The sequence below is a fragment of the Solea solea genome, chromosome 6 (assembly GCF_958295425.1).
Source record: "Solea solea chromosome 6, fSolSol10.1, whole genome shotgun sequence".
Classification (NCBI taxonomy): Eukaryota; Metazoa; Chordata; class Actinopteri; order Pleuronectiformes; family Soleidae; genus Solea; species Solea solea.
In genome coordinates this window covers 20,422,808-20,445,859 of record NC_081139.1, presented here as the reverse complement: position 1 = coordinate 20,445,859, position 23,052 = coordinate 20,422,808, and the positions used below count along the sequence as shown (strand labels likewise).

Genomic DNA, 23,052 nt, shown 5'->3' with positions numbered 1-23,052 from the left:
TCTCTCTATTTCAATTAAAATACTGAAATAAATGGGGGTCTGGGCCCCAGAAACATGACATGGGGCCTCAGGTAAACACTGCTTCTCTTTTTTGTGACAGCTTGAAAAATAGATATTTCCTATTTATGTAATTTACAGGACATGTAACAATTGTAGGTTTTAAAACACACAAGACAATGGGGTTATCTTAACTTATCTTGGGACACAAATAAATATTTGAAGTGGTCTTTCTTACACTGGTCGCTGATTGATTTGTTGTAATATCCATGAATATCAGTACGATGTAACTGTCAATCCATGCTCTGTACAACAGTTTGTCCCAATTTGCACTGCACTGTGATTTCTCAGCCTTATTTCTAACCAGGATAGATTCTGGGTTTTTTTGTCTTTCAAACACAACCATACCCAAACCATTTCCATGGTCGTCATACGGGCAAAGCCATAAACCTGAATGAGTTAATACATCAAAAGCAACAACATCCGTTTTTAATGAAACAACTCAAAGAAGAAATCAAAGTTTTTGAAAAAGTTTGTTCTGAAATTTATTTTTTGTCACATTTAAAATATTCCAACTCTCAGTTTAAAGTCAATATTTTTGATGTATATGTAGAGCCTATATACAGAAACAATATATTGTGTCTGGAAAAAAAGGTATACTTAAAAACAGACAACTCAAAAAAAATAAAACAAAGAGGGAAACAATAATAACTGTGATGAGTGTTAATACTGTAAATCCATGAAGGAAGTCATACGGTAAGACTGTGTTCTTTGAATGATTAATTAAGTGAGTGTCCACACAACCATGTTTAAATGGAAACTGTAACAGTCAGAAAATCAGGGAATGTACGATAGTGGATCAGAGTCTGATGCTTCAGCTTCTGGTCCACGGCGCTACCTGAATGACATGTTTACAGAGAAATGTCAAAAATCAAAAAATAAATTAAAGAAAAATACAAAGAAGACGATGCTTGACCGCCATCTTCAATGTCGAGCAAGACTGCATAGTGAAGCACTCGCTCATCAGTCTGAGAAAAGAATCAAACTTTATCACGATTTAAAGAGGCCTTTAATAAAACTTGGGAAGCTTTAACTTCTGTGTGTTACTTTAGAAGATACTTGAGAGGACGTGTGGAGGAAGCTGTGTAGTCAGTGTGTTTGTTGAGCAGGTGAGGGACAGATCCATGCGCATCTGCAAGGTCAAGCCAGGTCGTGGGTCACTCTCCATGCAAGGAAGGAGTGATCTTCTAGTTCCTCTCTGGTGAATTCCAGCCTTGCATGATCTGCTTCCTCGAGCAGTTGTCTGGTGAGGGGATTCTTGAAGAAATGTCCCTTTATTCTTTCTGCATTTTTGAACGCGCTTCAGTGCTCCACGGGTTGGCTGGTCTCCACTTGATCCCCACCATATCCCTTTGAGACAGTCTTTCTCAATTGATGTTGTCCTTGTCCAGCTATTGGTTGTTCAGTCTCTTCCCTGCCTCCGTTGTTGCTCAGGCACAGTGACTTTCTTGGTGGTACTCGTGCCAAACTCTTAAAACTCCTTGTAAAGACTATCTCCCAGCAGGTTGATCTATGAACAATTGCTGAACTTTAGACACCTAATTTTCTCTCTCCTAACAGGGGCTTTCCTCTCTTTGACTCTTGGCTCTGGTTTTTCAGGTCAGGTGGATGCATGTTCTTGGTGCTCACTCTCACCTCAGAGATCTAAGCCAGGCGGCCCTCCCTCAGCACCAGAGTGTGCATTAGCACTGTGGTTCTTGAACCTGACCTTTGGTCCCTCTTGAATGACCTGCCACTGCAGTCCACTGTTGCTCCTGACCCGTTCCACCACACTTTGTTCTGCTCTGGTGGATTTGCAGCCACCGTAAAAAAGTCACCTTTTTCCCCATCCTCACACACAGTTGTTCGAGTTCTTATCATTGTTTATGTTACAGTTATTTCCTTGTGATCAGTTCAGTTGGGCCCATCTTTCACCCTGCCTCTTGAAAAGCCTGTAGGTTGTTTGTCGTCTGATGTAAAATAGATTGCAAGGTTGAAGATCCGAATCAAATTTGGCAGGGTAATGGCCTTTCTAGAAGAACATCATGCTGCCTAGTTCACTCTGTTCTTTCACAAAAATCTCAAAGTACTGATAGATGATGGTGACAGCCAGCAGGATACCAGTGCCGGAGCCAATAGCGCCAAGGAAGTCTGCCATTACTGACAAAGCACCGATACATAGTCCACCAAAGGCAGCTGCAGTAGGAATGTACCTAGAATGCACAGAGACATTGAAGAAGAGTAGTGAGTTTACATTTTAAACGTTAAGGGAACGTTCATTCATCAACGCCCATTGTTGTTCAGATTTAGGCAAGAACATTTTCATGTCTTTCAGGTAAACGAGAATATACAGCCAGCAGTGGGAAGGGGAAATTTATATCCCGCTGAATAATCGGGATATATTGTAAATGCAAGTCCGAGTATGTAATTTGCAAACTTTTTTCATCTCAGGCTCTTTAACAACACTCTAAAAGTCCCTCAAGATAAGGTAAGGGGATTTAATATAACAATGTGTAGGGTTAGGGTTAGAGACAGTGACAAAGAGGATAGTTTGTGACCCTTTAACCAACAAACAGGAGCTGAATAAGAGAAAACAAATACAAATCTGCAAATGATGTTTGATTTTCACCTGTTCAGTTCATGAACCATTGAGGTTTCTCTGTGTCCCCTCATCACCATCTGCTGCTCCTTGAGCTGTTTCGCCACCTGGATAATAATGAAGAACAGAATTATAAAGCAAAGTCTGTTTAAAATAAACCACGACTGTCTGCATCAGCTTTTGAGGCCCTGGATCCTGATTTAATCTTTTTACTATTGAGTATCTTCTGATAATGAGACCTTATCTGATAATAGTATTTGCCTAGATAACAGAGCTGGTACGACTGGTAGAGAAAGAGACAGAGAGAGAGTGGGGCTGTCACCAACTCTGTTACCTTAACCAACACCATGTTTGTTTACCAGATGATTGATACAAAAGCATTGGTGTTTCTGTCCTATACTAACAGTGATGTTCATCCTCTGTGCCTCCACGGGCATGTTTGAATGTGGGTGTAAATATCATGGCAGAGAGGACAAAGCTAATTGGAGCAGATCAAAATGAGGCATTGTATCAAAGTATGACTAATTACATTGAACAAAGGTAGTGATCAGAGTGAGGTGATTGGGGTGGTTGCTGATCTCCATCCAGTTAAGAAAATGCAACTTACATCTTTAGCAGAGGAGCCAGAAACTTCAATCCAGGTCTTGGAGAAGAAGGCACATGATCCGAGCATGAAGATAATGTAGATGACTGCATGCACTGGGTCTTCTAGAACAGAGCCAAATGACTCTGGGGGGGAGAGGAAGTAACAGAGTCCACCAACAGGGTAGGCACGCGCTGGGCCGCCTGATATCGCGTCCTACAAATGATGTCAAAATAAAGAATACATGCTTTGATTGTCAGGCAATTGTTCTGACATGTAGAACTTGAAAAGATAAAGTCACTAAAGTCAACTCAGATTAAATGTATACTTACAGACCAAGTTCCAAGCAGATTAACCAGGAAATTGCCACTGAAGCGTGTGGAGAGCATCTGGGAGATAACATATAGGTTGGAGACCAAGGCCGACTGCAAGATGATGGGGATGTTGGAGGTGTAGAAGAGTTTGATGGGGTAGGTGTTGTACTGGCCACGGTAGCAAGCTGACTTGATGGGCAGATCCACTCTGAATCCCTATAATAAGAGGTGAATATGAATGCATGAACAACTTATCCATCTATTTCTGAAGTCATAGTAAGCCAATTTCAAATATCCAAACAGTTAACAGTGACAGAACTGCAACAAACCTGAAAATATATGACTACACCAAAGACAAATATTGTGGCGATGAGGTTCATGAGGTTGGGCAGATTCTGCCGGTAGAAAGCCTCTCTCAGAGCACGCACTTTGTCTGACCGAGTTGCGAGCAGATGGAACAGAGCAATGATTGCTCCCTCAAACTCTGTGCCTAGTAACGCAAAAAATCACAAATGTAAGGTACATTTCTGTGCTGTGCAGAACAGCAGCAAGAGGAAGTTGTTTGCATTTATCAATCACACATTTACCAACCCACTTACCTCTTCCTGTGTTCATCGTCGTGGGGCTGAAGGCCTTCCAGACAATCGTCTCACAGATGTTGGTAGCGATGAAGAGTGAGATCCCTGAACCGAGACCATAACCCTTTTGGAGCAACTCATCCAGCAGCAGCACAATCATCCCAGCAACAAACAGCTAAAGGAGGACACAATAAGTACATTCATGAAGGAAAATAACTGACACAGTCACATGACACTGATTCTATAAATGGGTTTGCTTGAAGTCTCACTATATCACTTTGAGAATTTGTTTCTTTTTAGTGAATTTAATAAAAAACAAGTGCAGTAGCCGCATTTCAAGCTTCAACTGACTCAGCATCACATGCATGGCACATCGCCCTGCAAAATCCTCTGTCTTTAGGCATGGGGAAGCAGCTTGTTTAGCAAAGGACAGACGGACGGTCTTTGACTTGTAATATGTGTGTATGTTATTTTAAGCCCAACACTTGCAGTTCTATGGGATCAAATGTTACTTAGTGTGTTAAATAACTGGAAGCAAAGAAATTGAACTCATAAGAAAAGCATGGTCCTGCACAGCATGTCTTAATTTTTCCACTCAGTTCAGTTTAACCTTTATTTCGCTAGGAAGTTACATTTAGATTAGAATCACCTTCCTGGAATAAACCCTGTTCAGGTCACATATTTTTGTTGTCCAATGAGTCGCGTTCTCACCTGAATAATGATGAGCAGACAGATTCCAGTGCCCATCTCTGAGGGATCTCCATACATGCCAGTCATTACATATACGATGGCCTGACCAATGGTGATGATCATTCCAAACACTGAAAATCATTCACACAAATTAGTCTATATTAGTATTTATATATTTTATATCTACCCTGATGCTTACATATCACCTGGTGAGACTTACATTTCTGAGCTCCGTTGAACAGGGCTCTGTCCTTTGGTGTGTCGCCAACTTCAATGATCTTGGTTCCAGCCAGCAGCTGCATTATCAGGCCTGAGGTGACAATAGGCGAGATACCTAGCTCCATCAGTGTACCTGGAGGATAGATATTTAAGATATTTATAAACAGCTGGAAAGGATATATTCATATTCTATTCTATTATTAGCTGGTAAAAATACCTCTGTTTGAGGCCAGAATGACTCTCATCCAGTAGAATGGATCTGCAGAGTCTGACGACATGATGCCAAAGAGGGGGATCTGGATGAATGAAAAGGAAAGTATTTAAATGACATGTTCTCATCCTATGAGGTCTTAATGTCACTTCATTGCTTCAATTAAACAGTGATTATATTTAATCAAGTAAAGCATCAACCATTCTCTGGTTGCAGCTTTAATAGACTTATTTTAAGAATAATATTCAAACAAAATACATAACTTGATGACTAATACTCAGATTTCAAGACAATTTGGACACAACATGAATAATTAAAAATACTCAATAGATATAGCTGATATAATAATAACAACAACTTTATTTAGATATCACATGTACTGGAGGATGCAGGACAAAGTGCTCAACATTGACAGCTAAAAAAAACAGGTAACTCACTATACAATAAAACATAAAGCTAACTTAACATAACTTTTAGTCGGCCACTTATGATTCTACTTAAGCCTTGTATAAAGTTCATAGTAGCCAGCCCATTTAGTCCCTTTATGGAATTGTAATTCAATGTAAATAACTTACCTGGCAGCACACCAGGAAAATGAAGAGAGTGATGGCAGTCCATAATACCTTTTCTCTGAACTGGATCTAGAAGGTCAATACATTAATGTGGGTTTAATTGACAGTTACAGCAAAGCCAAGTTTATGTATTGTAATATACAAATGTTAAAATATATCAATATAAATGCACACCTTTCTTTCTGGTTTTTGGATCTCTGGCAACACTGCACAGAACGGCTTTATCACCTCCAGGAACTTGACTAGAAACAAGCAAAGGTGAGTGTTACATATAGGATGATGTGAAAATATCCTGCCTAACATAATTGCTATTCAGAAAATGACTGCAATAATTGTAAAACATGTGCTTTGAATATTGCATTTTGAAAGATGCTTTAAGATTTACACCAACATACTCGCATGCATTTAAATATGTAACATGGTTAAGTCAAAATGTGCATGAAGCTTTGAAGGTCGTGTTATGAATTTATCACATTGGTGTTAATTTGCCGTGCAAATCTGACAAAGCAGCTCACTACTTTCAGTTTGCGTTTAAACAATAATGAGCCTCGTTTTCTGGAAATGCGTTCCAGCGTTTGAAAAGGTTGGTCCTCAGCAGTACGTGGCAGTCAGTGGGGGCGGTCTACACTTACATTTGAATGATTAGGAAACTAACACATTTTAAGTGAAAAATAAAAAGACTAAAGTGTCGCAGTGTTTCCTGTCAATGTGCTCGCATTTAAATGTAAGTGTCGTGTTTTGTTTGAGAAGAGCTGAGAGGAGGTTCAGGTTCGAGACAATGCTGATTCTGTAAAGCGTCGTCATCACTAGACTGTCAATGTATTTGAATGAGAGTCTGACTAGTTGGCTCGCCGAATGTTTCCGCCTAACAGGAAACGCTACGTTTCAATAATATCACCATAAACATGAATGAATGCAGCGTGTAAAAGTCACGACACGAAGAAATGTATCCTCCTGAACAGGAAGTGAAAATAACGGAATTAGCAAGTGACAACTAGCTAGCCGCGGCAGCTAGCCGCCTGTTCTCAGTGATGCCAGCGCCCTCAACGTTATCTAAATAAGTTGTCAAAAAAACAACAAAACAAATACTTTGTCTCCTTGAGAAGAATTTAAGTCTAATTCGGGTAAATTGCGGAAGAGATACTCACTGCCCATGATGCTTCCACAGTCCACCTGTACACTTCTTTACTGAGTCAATCCGTCCACAGTCAGTCAGTATCACCACTGAGCAACTGGTGTTGTGGCGAAAAGAGACTGCATGCCGAAAATCGACTGCAGTTGACGTGAACGCGCATAATTTTTTTGTCATGTTGACTTGGAGCGGGGACAGTGTTGGTTTTTCAGTCTCGCCTCTGTCTATCTGTCTCGCTGGCAGAGTCTCACTTTCTTCCATGACCTGTAACCTATAAAACGAACATAATAATTAAACGGTGGCACTTTTAAAAAAGTCGTTCATGTCGGGTGCAGTCGATTTTCGGCAAGTAGTCTCTTTTCGCCACAACACCGGCAAGAGCGGAAATAGAGGAGGAGAAACTGAAGAGACACGTCACCACTACGGACTCACGAGAGAAACACCGTTCAAAGCAGAGGTTCTAAAACTTGTTGTACCCCGTACCACCTGAGGAAAGACTGACCTCCATGAAGTAGCATCATTAAGACCATATATATCTGTCACCAAATTCAACCAAGGACATTTCACAGAACGTATTCTAAATAAGATCATTTATTGTCGACTCTTTTCAGCCTCAGTCACACTGTAGAGCACGTTATCACTAGAACTGGCACTTAAAGGAGTCCCGTGTAACACATTTATTATTATAATGAGTCAAAAACTGCTCACAGTTCTGCGGTATTACAATATATGATATCCCTCCATTCACCACATGAGGGCGCTGCCATATCACTAGTGATATGTGTGTCTCACTCACTCACCGCTGACTTCAGGCATCAACGAGACTTGCAGCTCACAGAGATACTGAGCTGGATCTGTGGGTCAAGACCATTAACTTAACTGGCAGCTACTGTTTCTTTCATTTTCTTTCTGCTTCTCCCTCTCTGAGGCCACTGCAGTGGATGCATGCAGCCTCACATTTGGTTTGACAGAGATTTTTATACCGGATGTAATTCCTGATGCAACCCTCCCATTTTTCTGGCCTTGGGACTGGTGCGTGGAGTGAACTGTATGTGGCCTCCTGAGAGCTGGGGTCAAATCAAAATGTCCAATTAACAATGAGCAGTAGGGATTGGGTGCCTTGCTCAGGGATACCCCAGCGTTTGACACTTTGGTCACAAGCCAGGATCTCTTTCCACTTGGCTATGGGCTGCCAAATGGTACAGTGATAAAAACAGATGTAGTCATAAATACACTGCTTTCTCAGTTTTTTTTCTTTTTTCGTTTTTTTTTATCTTTGCAACACTGACTTTATCAAAGTGGCTTTATCACCCCCAAGGACTTCATCAAGCAGAATGAGTCATTCACAATATAACTGATAATTGTAAAAAAAAAACAACACCCCGCTATTATCTTGTTTTCTAAGATTCACTTCACCTAAAGGTGAAGTGTTACTCACTGCCCAGGTCAATTTGTTAGTTATTTGACTGTTGCTCTTTTTGAAGCGCCTATATCTGCTCTCTCACATGTTTTGTTGCATGTACTAGAGCAGTACTTGCAACTCAGTGTTTAGTCATGCTGAAGCGGCTCGTTGGTTCTATGTTGGTTCTACCGCTTTATCCTCCACATGAGTGTCGCGGGGGCACTGGTGCCACAGGGCGAAAGACGGGGTATGCCCTGGTCAGGTCTACAGTCCATCACAGGGCCTCATGGAGACAAACAACCATCCACTCTCGCTGTCAATTTAGAGTGTCCAATTTGCCTAATCCCCAAATCTGCATGTTTTTAGACTCTGGGAGGAAACCAGAGAACACCACACACACACACACACACACACACACACACAGGGAAAACATGCAAACTATATGCAGAAAGGCCCTTGTGCCAACCGGGTCACAAACATGCTGCAAAGGCAAGAGTGCTAACCACTACACCAACGTGTGGCCCAATGCAGGAAAAAAAGAGTTCTCTCCTGCTGTTGTGATTCATCACGTTTGCCACAGAGTAGCCTATATCATATGCACTAGAGGTTAAGGGTTGAAGTTAATGGGTTTTGAACTGGTGGATTTAATCATCTTTGTAATCCAACATGGAACACTGTGTTCTGGGCTTCATGCCTCAGGCTACATAATCACCTACAGATCAGAGACCCTTAACTCCCCCCTGCAGGCCTTTTCTCACACAACATTCGAGGGGCCAGCTTTAAAAAACAAAAAGTCTCTGAGATTCAAGCTGGCAGTCTGAGCGTACTGTACATGTGTAGCTGTGGTCATATATTCAAATTGACGAGATTAATGAGTCAAAGCACAGGTCAACAGCCATAACTGCTAATCTCATCACGTTACCATGTGCTTAAGGACAAAGGTAACATGTTGCTTTTCAGCAAACACTATGTTGACCGTGACATTTTCACTTAACTTAACTTAACTTAACTTAACGTAAGGCACTGGCTGGAAATGTAGTTAAATCCACAAACAAACATGCTTATGCAAGAGTTAAGCCTCTGGTTGCACTGGAGGAAAAGTCAGAAGACCTTCGTAGGACAGACAATTACCATGAATTGTACAATCCATGTACACAATGTCATAGTAATCAAGACAGTCATTGTTCTTTCCTTTGTACCTTCGGTGTATTCTGTCTGTCCTGACTGAAGGAGAGGAACTATCAAAGAGAGAAATTGGGGCAGTGTGTGATGTCTGTTCTTGCAGATGGTTAGAGAGATCACACTGGCTCGTCTAAGTCATTTGGCTGATCCATGAGTCTTGGTTATGTTATTGTTTACATGACTTTCGTAATAAATGTATTTCTTTTTGCTGACTCTTGGCGCCCACAATGGCGCTCTGTGTGAAGACCAAAATGAGCCATTACCACATTTGTGGAGAGTTTGACGAAAGAGAATGAGTGGGACGCAAAAAAAAAATTATGTGGTATTTTCATTAAAGATAGTGTCGTATCTGTATTTATATGAATAAAAGCCTCATGGAGTTGTGAACAGGGAGCGATGCACTGTTTGTCACCTTGTTGCCTCGCTGTAATCTAGTTGGAACAGCAGTGCTCAGCTCAACCTCTGTAACTGTTTTACATGATCTCTTTATCGTTCTCTGATTTTGCTCTTTTCGTGTAAACACAGCCACGAGAGTCAGATGAACCCAGGGAAGGTCATGAGTGCACTCTTGTTTTGTGAAAAAGTTAATTTTAAAAGAAGACTAAATTTTTTTCCCCTGATTAAAATTGTGCCTCCCAGCTAGTTGACCTGAGAAGGCCGCTTCAGAAGTAATTTTTTTTTCATGTTAGGAATTACCAATTTGCTCTGTCTGAGATAAAATAGATCAGACAGAGTCAGGAGACTGGAGATGTTCCCTCCCATTTGGCACACACTGAATTGCCGCTATTGTGGGCTACTTCAAGGCTTTTGGAGTTGTTGTTTGCATGTGAACCGTAGGGAGAATCTTCTGTGTTAATTGGTCTGTGTAATAAGACACTGACAACCTCACTGAGGCTCACTGTCAACACAAATGAGAATTTGGACCATTTTTCATCATTCAACATCTCTGCATGCGTTTATATTCGTCACAGCAGAGAAACAAAAAAACAACATTGTAAGCATTTACTCAACATATTTTACAAAAGTGACCTTGCGTTCTATTGAAACAGAGGTGAAACTGCTGGCTGAGACCATTAACTGATCAGGAAAATATTTATGGACTTTGCAAATCAAGTGAGAATTAGCCTAATTTTCTGAGTTCTTTTTGCAACTACTGGACTGTATATTTTTACTTTCTGGTGTTCCTCACCAGGCAAACTAAAACACCACTTTTTTATATATGGTCTATGGTCGTCACATATGTGGGTTTTGCCAATTGGCAAAAGTGTGTTTTAAATCTAGGAAGGTGGCCAATCACTGTCAGTTAGTCAGTTGTTCTCTAGAAAAGCTATAAAAGGCTAGATATTCTGTATTCACTGTGAAACAACGTGTGATTATTAAGTAAATACTGTCTCCTTATTGTTGATCAATAATAATATTTCCGTCTTGTGCTTTTATTTTTCATCATCTGTTTTTAACCCCGACAGTGGTGTTGAGGGACAAACCACAACACAACCTGGACTGACAGGTATAATCCAGATGATTCCTGACTACAAACTGTTTACTCATAGCGTTTCCCTGTCCTGTCTCATCTTGTCTGAGTTATTTAAAGCACACATACTCATTTGTGTCAGTATGAAGCATGAGCAGGGGTGTGCTGTCGAGACAGTCTCTTACATAAAGTATCTATCTATCTATCTATCTATCTATCTATCTATCTATCTATCTATCTATCTATCTAATCTATCTAACTGATATGAGATATTAACCCTCCAGAGAGACAAAGGTGAAAGAGTGTCGGCTTAATTATTAGTACGACACAGTTACAGCTGGGCTGATATAAAAATGAGCCACAAGGACAGAGCACAGTGTGTTCACTTTTACTGTGTCATAAATGTTGCCTCTGATCAGCTGTGGTGTCCGTGGGTTGTTATCTGATCGATCTCTTGAACAGGGTTTAAGGAAGGTTGCATAACTGTGGCTGTGACATCATGATCTTTGAACACATGATGACATGTAGTGTACAAGTGTGTGGTGAAAGAGAGCCTCAAGGTTGCTCCTGTGATCCAGCCACCGTTTTTGTGTAAAAATTGTGCTTTCTTGTCGCGACAGTGAGCGGCACATTTTTTTTTTTTTTTTAGCAAACAGTTGTTAACCCCTGTAAAATGTTGACTTTGCATAACGTAATGACAACTCATTATGTTACTCAGTAACTCACTTCATATGCTGCACTGCACTGTGCCTATAGGAGGTAAGCATTGTTGACATTTAAATGCACAGAATATATACTGCAGTACGATGATTCATGAAGGATAATCTCATAAGAGACTGCATGGTTTAAGGCCTACATTAAAAACAGGGTACATGCATAATGGGGGCGGGACTAGATAAGCTTTGCTTCTCCCGCTTTCCCTTTCGGTTATGTATATTGTGTGAACTGCACTGCTGTGTGATAAGTGATCTAAATGTCATGACCGAAATAAATAAATAAATAAATAAAAAAATAAAAATAAATAAAAATTCAATGTTTATTGAAGAACAGACTTAAATAATCATAGTTTTTCTTTCTTATATGAGCCACCTTAAAGTAAAATCTTCAACCTGGCCTTAATGTTTATAAGTGTGGGTGTGAAAGTGAATACTAATTACAGCACTGGCTACTGTGTGATCTACAGGGCAAATACACCATTCTCTATTATGTCCACTAAAAGTGCTTGTTTTTGCCAATAAATAGCTCAAATAGTTTTTTGTAAAAGTCTAACATCACTACAGCACTAATGGTGCTTTACCACTACACAATTGCATGATCATTGTATATGTATATATATATATATATATATCTATATATATATATATATAGATATATATATATATATATATCTATATATATATATATATAGATATATATATATATAAATATATAAACAACTCTACACTGCTGTAATGTATCTATTTTCCACATTGTACTGTATATTTTAATAAAAATAAAGTAATAAATTAAGTTATTTAATATTTAAAATGTGAAAATAATAACAATATATATGCATTTATTAAAAGTATTTCATATGTTCATCTATTAACACTGTAGGTGGCAGTAATGAGGCTTAAGCACTTAGAACAAGGAAGTACGCCGCTGTTCCATTTGAAGAGATCATACTTGTGTACTTGGCCAGTGTGTACTCCAGTCGTACTTCCCAACCTTGGGTATTGAGAAAGGGCCCGAGTCTGTGCTCCGGTCATACAGGAAGTACTGAACCATTCTGTGAACAAGTCTTTTTAACTAACTGATTCTGATGATTCAGTACACTGAAAACAACTGCTTTACAAGTCACTAGTCATTTGTGTGTTTGTGTCGCGTGTAACACGACGTGCTATGATGACTCCGCCCATGTTGAGGAAGTACTATACTAATGAAAAACCATACTAAACCCTTTAGAGTGGAGCTGTGGCGCCCTGAGCGGAGGCGAGCTGTGTTAGAACTGTATAGTGGAAAAGTGCCCTTAAGCCCAGGTTGAAAAAATCCTGGAATTCCCTTATTAAATGAAGTGCTATACTACTGAGCCTGTCAACAGAGGGGACGGCTGGACGAGGCCTGCAGGCCTTGACTTTGACATACTCTATGGTTTAAGACGTAGCATCAATATTGCTCTTGCCCTCAGCACCATTTAGTCATTTAGTATTTATTCCTACTTCTTGCTTCTGTCTGACTCATACACATAAACACGCGGTTACTTGTTGCTTCTATGTGACAACAACCTTTGAACTGTGACGACTTCATTATGCTATGCTTCCATGACGCTATGTATGCAATACAGGCCTACAAGGAAAAACATACTCACACACACACACACACACACACACACCAGTGTGTTAAACCACAGGAACGCATGTGCTTTCATGTGTTATCATCACACCAGCTCTTACATCATAACCTCGGGTATTGAGGTCATCATGAACATGTCGGTGCTTTAAAGAGATTTCAAATCACCACTTGGATCCAGTAACCTTCAGCTGCATCACACATGTATGTTTATATGTTAAAGTATATATCATTTCATTAACATTAAAAGAGTATGAATGAACTGCACATATTCATGAAATCCTGTGTTGCAGGAGGCAGCTGATGAGCAGGGAATGCGCAGATATTTTTAGATGTGAGAGGGGGAGAGGATAATCCCTCACATCTTGTGCCTCACGCTATCATTTCTCCTACACTGTAACTGGATTTGATCTCGCTTTATTCACTCAAGCTCAAAAACCAGATATACAGTAGCACAGACATATCTGTATTTCAGGCGTGTACATTCGTAATCTTGGAGCTGAGCGCTACCAATCAATTGTGCTTGAATGAGACGAGCAGTGTTGAGGTTCTCTTGTCAGTCTACGCCTCCTCAGCTGACACCCTTTGGCCTGCGACCAAAAATAGTTTACACCTCAGTGAGTTTCAGTGTGTCACATACTTTGTACCAGGCCGGAGGTATAGGTGTGTTTGCGTGTTGATGTGCACGTCTTATTTATTTGTTGGCACAAAATCAACCACAAAGTGCATCTTTTCTTTCTATTTCAAACGAGTAAAAAGTCATTTCACTGCACAGCTGCATGTGCGTGCCCTTGCCTCACACACCGTGCATGCATTCTGATGCTGGGTGTGATCTGACGTCCACACGACTGTCCAATTGTGATCAAAATGTCAGGATTTGGCTGGCATGACAGGTATGAACCAGGCCCAGTCAGACCAGTGAGACCAGTTTGTGGGCAAGCCTCACTTCACATGGCCAACCAACAATGAATAACTTTCCCCAATTATGGACAAGTAAATATGAATAGATTAGCTTACCTTAACCACCTCTTATTGTTTATTTACTTATTCGTCCCCATGTCACACGACATTAGATGATCAGGCTTTGAAAGGAGGCCTAACAGTCTTAAGAAGTCTGCTCTGCAGTCGCCGCTCACCCGACTCAGCTCACCCCACCCATCATGTGATGAAGTTTCCACTCAGTCAGTTTTTCCGTTCACCTGCTCTCCTCAGCTCCATGGAGAGAGGAAAGCCGGTGAGGCTGACTACAAAGCTGCCGCTTTGACAAGCAATTTATTTCACTGTGTGTTCTGTGGGTTTGTGGGGATAAAATAAACAACACTGAGTCATCTGAGTTTGCTGCTTTGGAGCTGCTTGAATGTGTCGGTGCCGGCTAACAGTTTCTAATGCTTCCTGCTTAGCGCCACAGCTTGAATGAAGGCTTTCCTGTTTGAAGTGCATAATCTGATCCTTAGTGCAGCAAGTGCAGATCCGTCCCCGATGTCGCTGCTGCATGGCAACTGGGCACAAAACTCCCAGCTAACCTGCTTAAGAATAAACTCTGTAACTGCGATGATGACGCGTGGTCAGCGAGGTTTATAATCTTTGTATTTATGCTGCCTCGAACATGAAGTCCCAAAGCTTTTTCCTGCCAAAAGTAAATAAACACATCATAGTGTTTTGTTGTACAGTTAAAAGTAAGTATAGTATTTGTGACAACAGGTTAGTCTGACCCAAACTTATTTTATGCCATTGAATACAATGTAAGACAGAAAATTTGAAGTCAAAAAGTTTGTGTTAGATTTATATTGCATATATGCCCGTTAACAAAACTTGCATATAGTGTCTTTAGTGAGTAGAGTACATAGACTGTATAAAAAAAGGTGGACAAGGCTTAACTCAGTGAGGCCAACCAGGAAGTAGAACTACATTTAAATGGAAGTCTATGGGAAAGGAAAAAGCCGATTTATCACTTGATTAATATTAAGCAAACATTTTCTTGCTTGTTTTATGTCTTCTTCAAACTTACATGATGTAAATTCACAGCATTTGTAAATGTAAGTGACTGACAGCTGGTGTATGGTTGCAGGTGACATTTATGAATTTTCAGCTGCAAATCCTAAACCCGGCGCCTCTCTAATCGTGACCCTCGATGGCTGGGTGAAGTCATACGCAGTTGTGAGCAGTTGAGTGACGCAGAGAGAGCACATAGTTGTTCCACCATGTGACTGAATGTCATTTGAACTTTCTTTTTTCATTAAACATTTTTGAAGTGGATTACGTGAACTCTCATTCTCAGACTATGGTTACTGTGCCTCCAGCTCATTAGTTGCAAACATTTTCAAAGCGGTGAATCACTCTGTTTATTATAGACACAAACAACTGGGTCATATTTCTGCCGCCAGGCACTTTTATCAGACATCAGGCTTTTTATTTCCAAACTAAAATTCCTATATCAGTTTCCCTTGCTGAGTTGAAAATGAACACATTATTGTGCTTAGCTTACCATAGAATTTTGACATTTTCATAAGTATTACTATCTAACAAAACAATCAGTAATACAGTATTTTTGTCCAGCGTTGTTGCATTACAGCAGTCATCTACTGCTGCATTTAAAGATCGCATGTTCACATTTCCTTCCTTCCTTTTCTCTACTTCATGACCGGTGAATGCATGATGTTAATCACAAACAAGCGCACACACAGGAACGTGAATGGAGACAATGTTTTTTTTTTAACCACAAATGAATGTCTTTATTATCCAAGACACTGTTAACACACTGGTACACAGGAGAAGTATCAGCTCTTGCAATAAACAAAATAAATCAAAGTTGGTATCAGAACATTAAAAGTGGTAATATGGAATGTACTTGTCTTTTTTTTTATTTTAAACAATATTTTAAAATAAATAAGTCTCTATATAGTCTTTACAACTAGTCTGTTGTTTTCAATCAATAAATTCTCTTTGTTTTGGGAATGAAGAGGAAAATAATCAGACAGAAACAAAGACAGTGACAAAACAAGAACAATATCCCATTCACAATCCCCCCCTTTTGTATAATGTCTTTTGTTTATAAGAAAAAAGTTACAAGGAGAACAACTGCTGAAAAAAGGCAAATCCCTTCTTCTAGACCTAAATAATCTTGTTCTTCCACCAACGAGTGTAAATCCACGAATCCACGTGCCGAGTGGACACACACACCATGTTTGTTAAGAGGATCTTAACAAGAGACGCCATTATAAACACAAAAGTCCTTATCATACGCTTAAGTTTCCAACTGCTACAAAACCGCTGACCTAGCCAGCCATGGTCAGCTTGTACGGTCATCTTTGCCACTAATAATGTGCTGTTGAGTACTGGCAGTCCAAACTTCATCTAAAAAAGTTATGAAATGACACAGGAAAAGCACCATAACCAGGCTCCCACAACTACACTTGAGCTCCATTCATCTCTGCCTCACTCTCTTTCTCTCTCAGAGAGAACTTAATAATTAAAGACCTGGTGAGGCGGAGAGTCCTAAGACGCTCCAGGAGTCCCGGTATTTGTTGGAAAAACTGCGGTCTCACACACCACGTCCGCTACTATGAATAGCAAAGAAAAGAAGCAGTCTCGCCAAGAGAAAAGTGCAAGTTGGGGCACAGGTGGCCCCGTCCTCTGGCAGTTTAGAGAGAGGGCATAACGACCACACGACCTCTACTCTGACCCTGAAGTGTCTGAGGATCCCTCCAAGCAGAGGAGGGGCAGACCCCCATTTAGGCATAAGGGACAATGCACCTTGGATTAGCGGGCTTTGAGCTCAGTGAGCCGTTTCCCAGACTTTAAATTCAGACCCTGACGGTTCCACTGCAGCTTCAGTCAGTACTGTGATCCTCCAGCTGGGAGATGATGGTGATCAGGTTCTGGAGGCCAAAGATGAAACCACTGTCCTGGCCTTCATGCACTACACTGTCTTCTCCATAGTGCCGACAGGTGGTGTGAGCAAAGTCAATCATGCGCACGTCCACCACGGGGCTGCTGGCCTCTCCTGTGCTGTGGGAAGAGCGACCACTCCCACTGTTGCTGCTCCCTGCGGCCACACCGCCACTGCCGCCCGCTGAAGAACGACGGAAACCATAGGCCCCCCCTTCCTCCTCGTCATCCTCTTCCTCTTCATCTGATGGCTCATCCTCATCACCTTCTTCACCACCTCGGTGTCTAGGTCTGCTGGGAGTCCTGGGGGGGTCTCCGTCATAGATGATAAGCAGGGAGCTTGAGTAGAAGCGGTAGGACTCGCAGGCCTCCAGGGCAGCTTGCATTTCCCGCAGTCTGCGCAGCACTGGTGAGAGCAGCTCTTGACGCAAGCGGCGCCCATTGTGGAAAAACTGGTAGAGAGCCTCCTTGAAACCGGTGAGGTTGAGCTTACGACCGTGGTACTTATTCATGAACATCAGCTGGCCTGAGTCTGACTGGTACACCTGCAGAAGTAGCAAAGAAGCGGTGAGTACTACAGCTCCACATTTACAGTGTGACCATGACAAGAACACTTGTATGTGTGTTGTACAGGAAGTTAAAATCCTACCATACCTGCATTCCACAGATTCGGACTCCAATAGAGGCAGACGTGCTCTGTTGACACTTGCGGATCTGATTGGCTTTCTTCTCCTCTGATGCATCATCTCCATGCTGGCGGGTTCCCATCTTCAAGTCTAAAACACATGGTACTGTATAGCGCCACGTCAGATTCTCCAAAAGGATAAATTCTGTGAAATGGGGTCAAGGATCATACAACAACAAACAGACCCATATACTAATCAGTGTATTCACGCTTTATAAAGACTAATCTGTTGATCAGTGTATTTCACTACACACTGAATTTACTTGGCAATTGCAGTTTACTGATGAAAGGATACTGTATTGATTGCGGTGCTTTGCATTCTCCTTCATCCTCTGTAAGTGCTGTTGGTGACATTTCAGACTCCAGGGGTTGTGTTTGATCTGCGGAACAACGTTGCCCTTCTCCAGGCTGAAGTAAAGAACCTCCGCCTGCTGCTGCTTTTGCTGCACCACCTCGTCACGATTATAACTGCAGAGAGGACACAACAGAAAAAAACTGTCAGTTTTACTATCACTGTGCATATCTGTCTCATCTTGGTGTCTGTGAGTGCACAAAGGTGCTAAAACACGTATCCTCACCTCATGAGCTTGTCTTCTTTCCAAGTAAGTCGAGCTCTGTCTTTGCTGTAGTTGTCGTTCTCCAGAAGCAGAGTGGACTGTTTCTTGTTGCTCCACTTCAACATCTTGCTCTTGGGCTCACAATCTGAAGACGGGTCTTTGTTCTCCAGGTCACCTGATTCGCTGTGGCGAGGGTAGGCGATGAGGCACAGGTTTCCTTCGTCATCCTCCTCAAAACTGACTGACACCACACCTGAGAAAAGGATGACAAGGACAGGGGTTATAGCTACTTTTCTATTGGATAGTTGAGGAAAGATGTTACACTGTTAATAACAGATGTGAGAACACAAACAGTTTTTATGTCACTTACTCAGAAAACAAGAGACAAAATACCACACAAGGCTGAAATGTGTCAGACTGAGCAAGCCATTTATTTAACAACTGCAAAACATCATTTTAGAAAACACACGACATAACAGTTTCTTACAGTCAGCAATAACTTCAGAAGATGAAATACACGCACAGAAACACACGGAGCAGCAGCAAAACACGCCACAGTCAAAACTCACTTAACCATAAACGTAGTTAATCAAAATGTCACAACTCGCTTCAAGAACATGAATGAAACAACATTTGGTATGAAGATCATCTTTGAACCAAGGAGTATGGCTGAATGATCAATCAGTTTTAATTGAACATCACAATCTTCAATTAAAACAATGCAATTAGATAATTGCAGAGACAACACTTGAATAGTTGTTCTATGTTTATGCCTTTTTCAAAAAGTGTAATGTTGAAAACAATTCATATCTATAAGTTCTTGTCCTTGCACTACATGATAAAAGTTAATATTTTACCAATCCCTTATTGATAATGCTCTATCACATTTTACACCTATAAAACAGCAACGTATAACTGAAACAAAACTTAAATTTCATACAAATAATATCACATTAATATCGATATTCTCCTGAAATTGCTCAAGTATGTTTTACACATTTAAAAAACACAGGGAGATGTAAAGATGGGACTGACAGATGTTTTCTTTCTTTGATTATCTTAATGACGCAACAAATTTCAAACAACAACATATGTTACTGTAACTTGCACGTCAACACCCCCCCCCCAAGCCCCTTATAAAAGTCCCTAAATGGGCCTGTCTATCTCAGGGTGGGGGGAAGGTGACGCACTAAGAATGAACATCACAGCTGCAGAGGCTGATAAGCTATAGACAAGACGAAGGGATGTGAGTGAAACAGATCAACAGAGAAAGTGCAAAGATATGGACATAGCATCCAAATTGATAGAGGTTATATTGGACATCCAGATAACACAAGTAGTGTTTACATTTAAAAGCAGCCACAACAATAGCAGATAATAAATGAGCTTTATGACAGTAGCGATGTGACACAAAGAACCAAGCACAGTGGCGTTTTTGTGTGTGAAATGGCAGGCATGTGGACCCAGCATTCACTTTTCTCCTGCATCCCGTGTCCTGGACTCGCTCTCCTCATGAACACTGACATCACCAACCAGCAGGAAGCCCCACCTCTAAAGTGCATCCTAATGAACGGCGGTGTCCTAAAACCTGCACGGTCATCACCAGTACAGCTGTGAAGTGTGGGAACTCGTGCGTCACTAAAATTTAATTCAATTAGGAGGCCCATAAATCTGTGATAAAGTGCATGGAGTAATATGTTTATACCTTTATTATCACAGATTGACTCCCGTGTATCAGCAGAGGTTCAACCCAGTTCTACATCATTATCAATCGCAATTATTTTATTAGGTCCATAGGTTCTGGTGATCTGAGGATCTACAAACTGTGTGAAGTGTTGAAATGAAATGACACAATGCTCTTTCAGGCCAACTTTGCCTTTTCTCCCATGGTTATAATACGTATGAAACATGACACAGACAGTGTTGAAAGGTTCTACAGTCATCTTACTATCGGCTTTCCACATCACAGTCCTCATTCTGGATCTTTTTATAGTCTCATGCTGAATTACTAAGAAGTCAGAGACCGTACGTGTGTCCTACCTCGGTCATATGGTTGCCTACAGACATCTAAATCAGAATGTAGTGGGTGTCATTAAAGTCTTTGATGGTAGCTGTCAGCAGAGACTGTGGTCCTGGGTGCAACCAGGGAATATGATAATCCGTCTGAAATTCAAAGCGTGTCTGTGGGTGCAGATAAAAATGCAGATTTCTGTCCACGTTTCTGTCTTGGGCCTGAAATCAGACCTGGAAATCTACTCAACTGACTTGCGTATTACTCCATTGGATCTGCCCCATTTATTTTTGATCCTCATGGAACTTTATCTCACCCTGAAACCGAAGCCCTCTGGAAAGCAGAGGCATTTTAAAGAGGCCTGTCTCCTCCTGCTGATGGCAGCCAGGCAATCCCACCCTCCAACACTAGGGCCACATCCAGAAAACTGACCGTGTGATGCTTTGCCAATTCTTCAATCATGACTGACATTGCACACAAGTCTAAATATACGACCTGTTAAAAACAAGAATTTCACTATCTATTAATAGTTGTTGTGAAGGCCATTGCAACTATCACCACTGTTTAACTAAAAGGAAATAATCCCCTTTGTATCCTCAAGATTAAAGAAGGATTGATTGTCTTTTTTCCCCTTTGAAATAATAAATGCAGCCAAACAGTGCACTAATAAATGCAAGATATTGGCAGAGGTGAGGAAGGAGAAAGACAGGATGCATGCTGGGTAACCAAAACAACATCACACATGCTGCTGAGAGGCAGCATAAGACAGATAACAGACTGCAGTGTTATTTACAGCACCATAACACATCAATATAATCGAAAATATGGAATACTCAAGAACAAGACAACACACAATAGAACAATTCAATTGCACATCAATTCGAGCTTTGATGGTGGTGTCTTACCTTTATACTGCGGGGTGAACTTCCTCATCTCCGGGGGCAGGCTCTTGTAGAACTGGTGCTCCCGGGGGATGAGGGGCTTGCAGATGATCTGTTCCCCAAATCGCAGCACACAGGAGTGTCCTCCCACCTGGTGCACGAAAGGCTCAAGCATCACGCCTTTTGCTCCGGGATATGGAGTCCCATCCGCCTGCATAAGGGCTTCCAGAGCGGGACTCATCCTCACTCCGCATCGGACAGCTGAGCTGAGAGGACCCACGTCGCAGGAGAGGCAAGAAGCTCGGCCGCTCGTATGGCTCCCTATTCTCGGACTTTTCTGATGCTCCGCGCGGGGGCGCTGTTTAGTCGCCTGCACGAGCGAAGACCTGGAAAACAAAAGGGCTGAACAGGAAGGACAGAGCCCGACGACTAAAATCCGTTTTATCTGCTTTCTTCCTAGTCGGAGGACAAATGGTAATAGTCCTCCGGTGTGCTGTGTGTTCTCCGTGTTTGTACGTACGATAAAAATACTATATATAAGCCGTAAAAGCGGCTTATAATGTCTCCAAGCGACACGCGTTCACAACGTCCTTGGTGTGCGGCTGTTACCGAAACTGACTGCTGTGAGCGTCATCCTGCCAGAAAAACAGCACGAGCAGCGAACAAGCGCCGCCCCCTCAGTGCAGCCTGCCAATCAGAAAGCAGCTGCTGTCGCTGGGAGGACACAAGGTGCCTATGAGAGGATCAGGCAGCGCTAGCAAACAAAGAGGAAGGAGAGAAAACAGGGGGGGAGGGGTAGAGCTGGAAAAATACGAGACAAAAACACAACACTGAAGTCATCTTTTTTTCAGTGTACTCTCGAGTCTCCGCACTGTTTTTGTGACCTTAGGGAAAGGCTGCAGGTTGCATTTTGCGTTCAAACCTTGTCTCGTAGAACTGCACGTTAGCCAAGATTTTCATGTCTTAGATTCGTTGGGGGACAAAGTGAAATGTGCTGGAGTGGAGTGCAGTGGTGTAAAATATCATGTCCACTTACAGATATTTACATGTATGATCTCTCATCAATCATTGGTACTAGGTAAAATATTATCCCCCATCAGTGCTAACATTAAAGGGGCTATATGTACGAATTATATTACATTATGCCATGAAATGACCATGAAATGTCATCACAGATTAAGGAACCATGTTAAATTGAAATACTGGATTCACTGATAACAAATGTGCAGCTACTTTATTCATTAGAATTTTCATTTGCAGCTTATTTATGTCTTGCTGAGCCACCAACCGCAACCACCCAATAATGCATGGCATAGCAGTTCGACTCAGGGGTTTCCAAGTTACCAAACCCTGAAAAAGCCTTACCACTCCTCTCAAAATGTGAGAAGGAAATCAAGGGTATATTAACATATATAATGTTTTCACTTTCAATCTCCACATATTGCTGACACATGGAAATTTATCAAATATGTTCAATGTTTACACATATAAATTAGACTGTGGAACACGTTTATTTGCATTTTTGGAAACTACTTTGGCAACCATGCTGTACATTGTTTTTAATTGGCATTGCAGTAACCATTTTACCCACTAAAGATTGCTCACATACAGTATTTTACATACAGCATGTATGTGAGTTGAGGGGAATGTCGCCTGAGTGGGTGCGTGTTATTGTATCTGGCACCGTTGGCCCTTGCTGATGGCTTTATGGCA

The 23,052-nt window shown here is 41.3% G+C and overlaps 2 protein-coding genes across 2 annotated transcripts; both read right to left on the bottom strand.

Moving 5' to 3' along the window:
- Positions 1 to 1,043: 1,043 nt before the first annotated feature.
- On the bottom strand, positions 1,044 to 7,092 carry LOC131461279 (protein transport protein Sec61 subunit alpha-like 1). Its single transcript, XM_058632423.1, has 12 exons — positions 6,951 to 7,092; positions 5,977 to 6,044; positions 5,806 to 5,871; positions 5,237 to 5,315; positions 5,021 to 5,152; positions 4,822 to 4,931; positions 4,132 to 4,285; positions 3,862 to 4,022; positions 3,551 to 3,748; positions 3,243 to 3,434; positions 2,666 to 2,742; positions 1,044 to 2,249 (listed from the first exon to the last, which is right to left on the bottom strand). Exons 1-12 carry the CDS (start codon positions 6,955 to 6,957, stop codon positions 2,069 to 2,071), a joined length of 1,425 nt encoding a protein of 474 aa, XP_058488406.1. The 5' UTR covers positions 6,958 to 7,092; the 3' UTR covers positions 1,044 to 2,068.
- An 8,929-nt stretch (positions 7,093 to 16,021) lies between these two features.
- On the bottom strand, positions 16,022 to 21,911 carry ip6k2b (inositol hexakisphosphate kinase 2b). The gene is made up of 5 exons (XM_058632458.1): positions 21,364 to 21,911; positions 18,469 to 18,700; positions 18,186 to 18,358; positions 17,860 to 18,035; positions 16,022 to 17,750 (listed from the first exon to the last, which is right to left on the bottom strand). The coding sequence occupies exons 1-5, from the start codon at positions 21,578 to 21,580 to the stop codon at positions 17,148 to 17,150; spliced, it is 1,401 nt and encodes a 466-aa protein (XP_058488441.1). The 5' UTR covers positions 21,581 to 21,911; the 3' UTR covers positions 16,022 to 17,147.
- Positions 21,912 to 23,052: the final 1,141 nt, after the last annotated feature.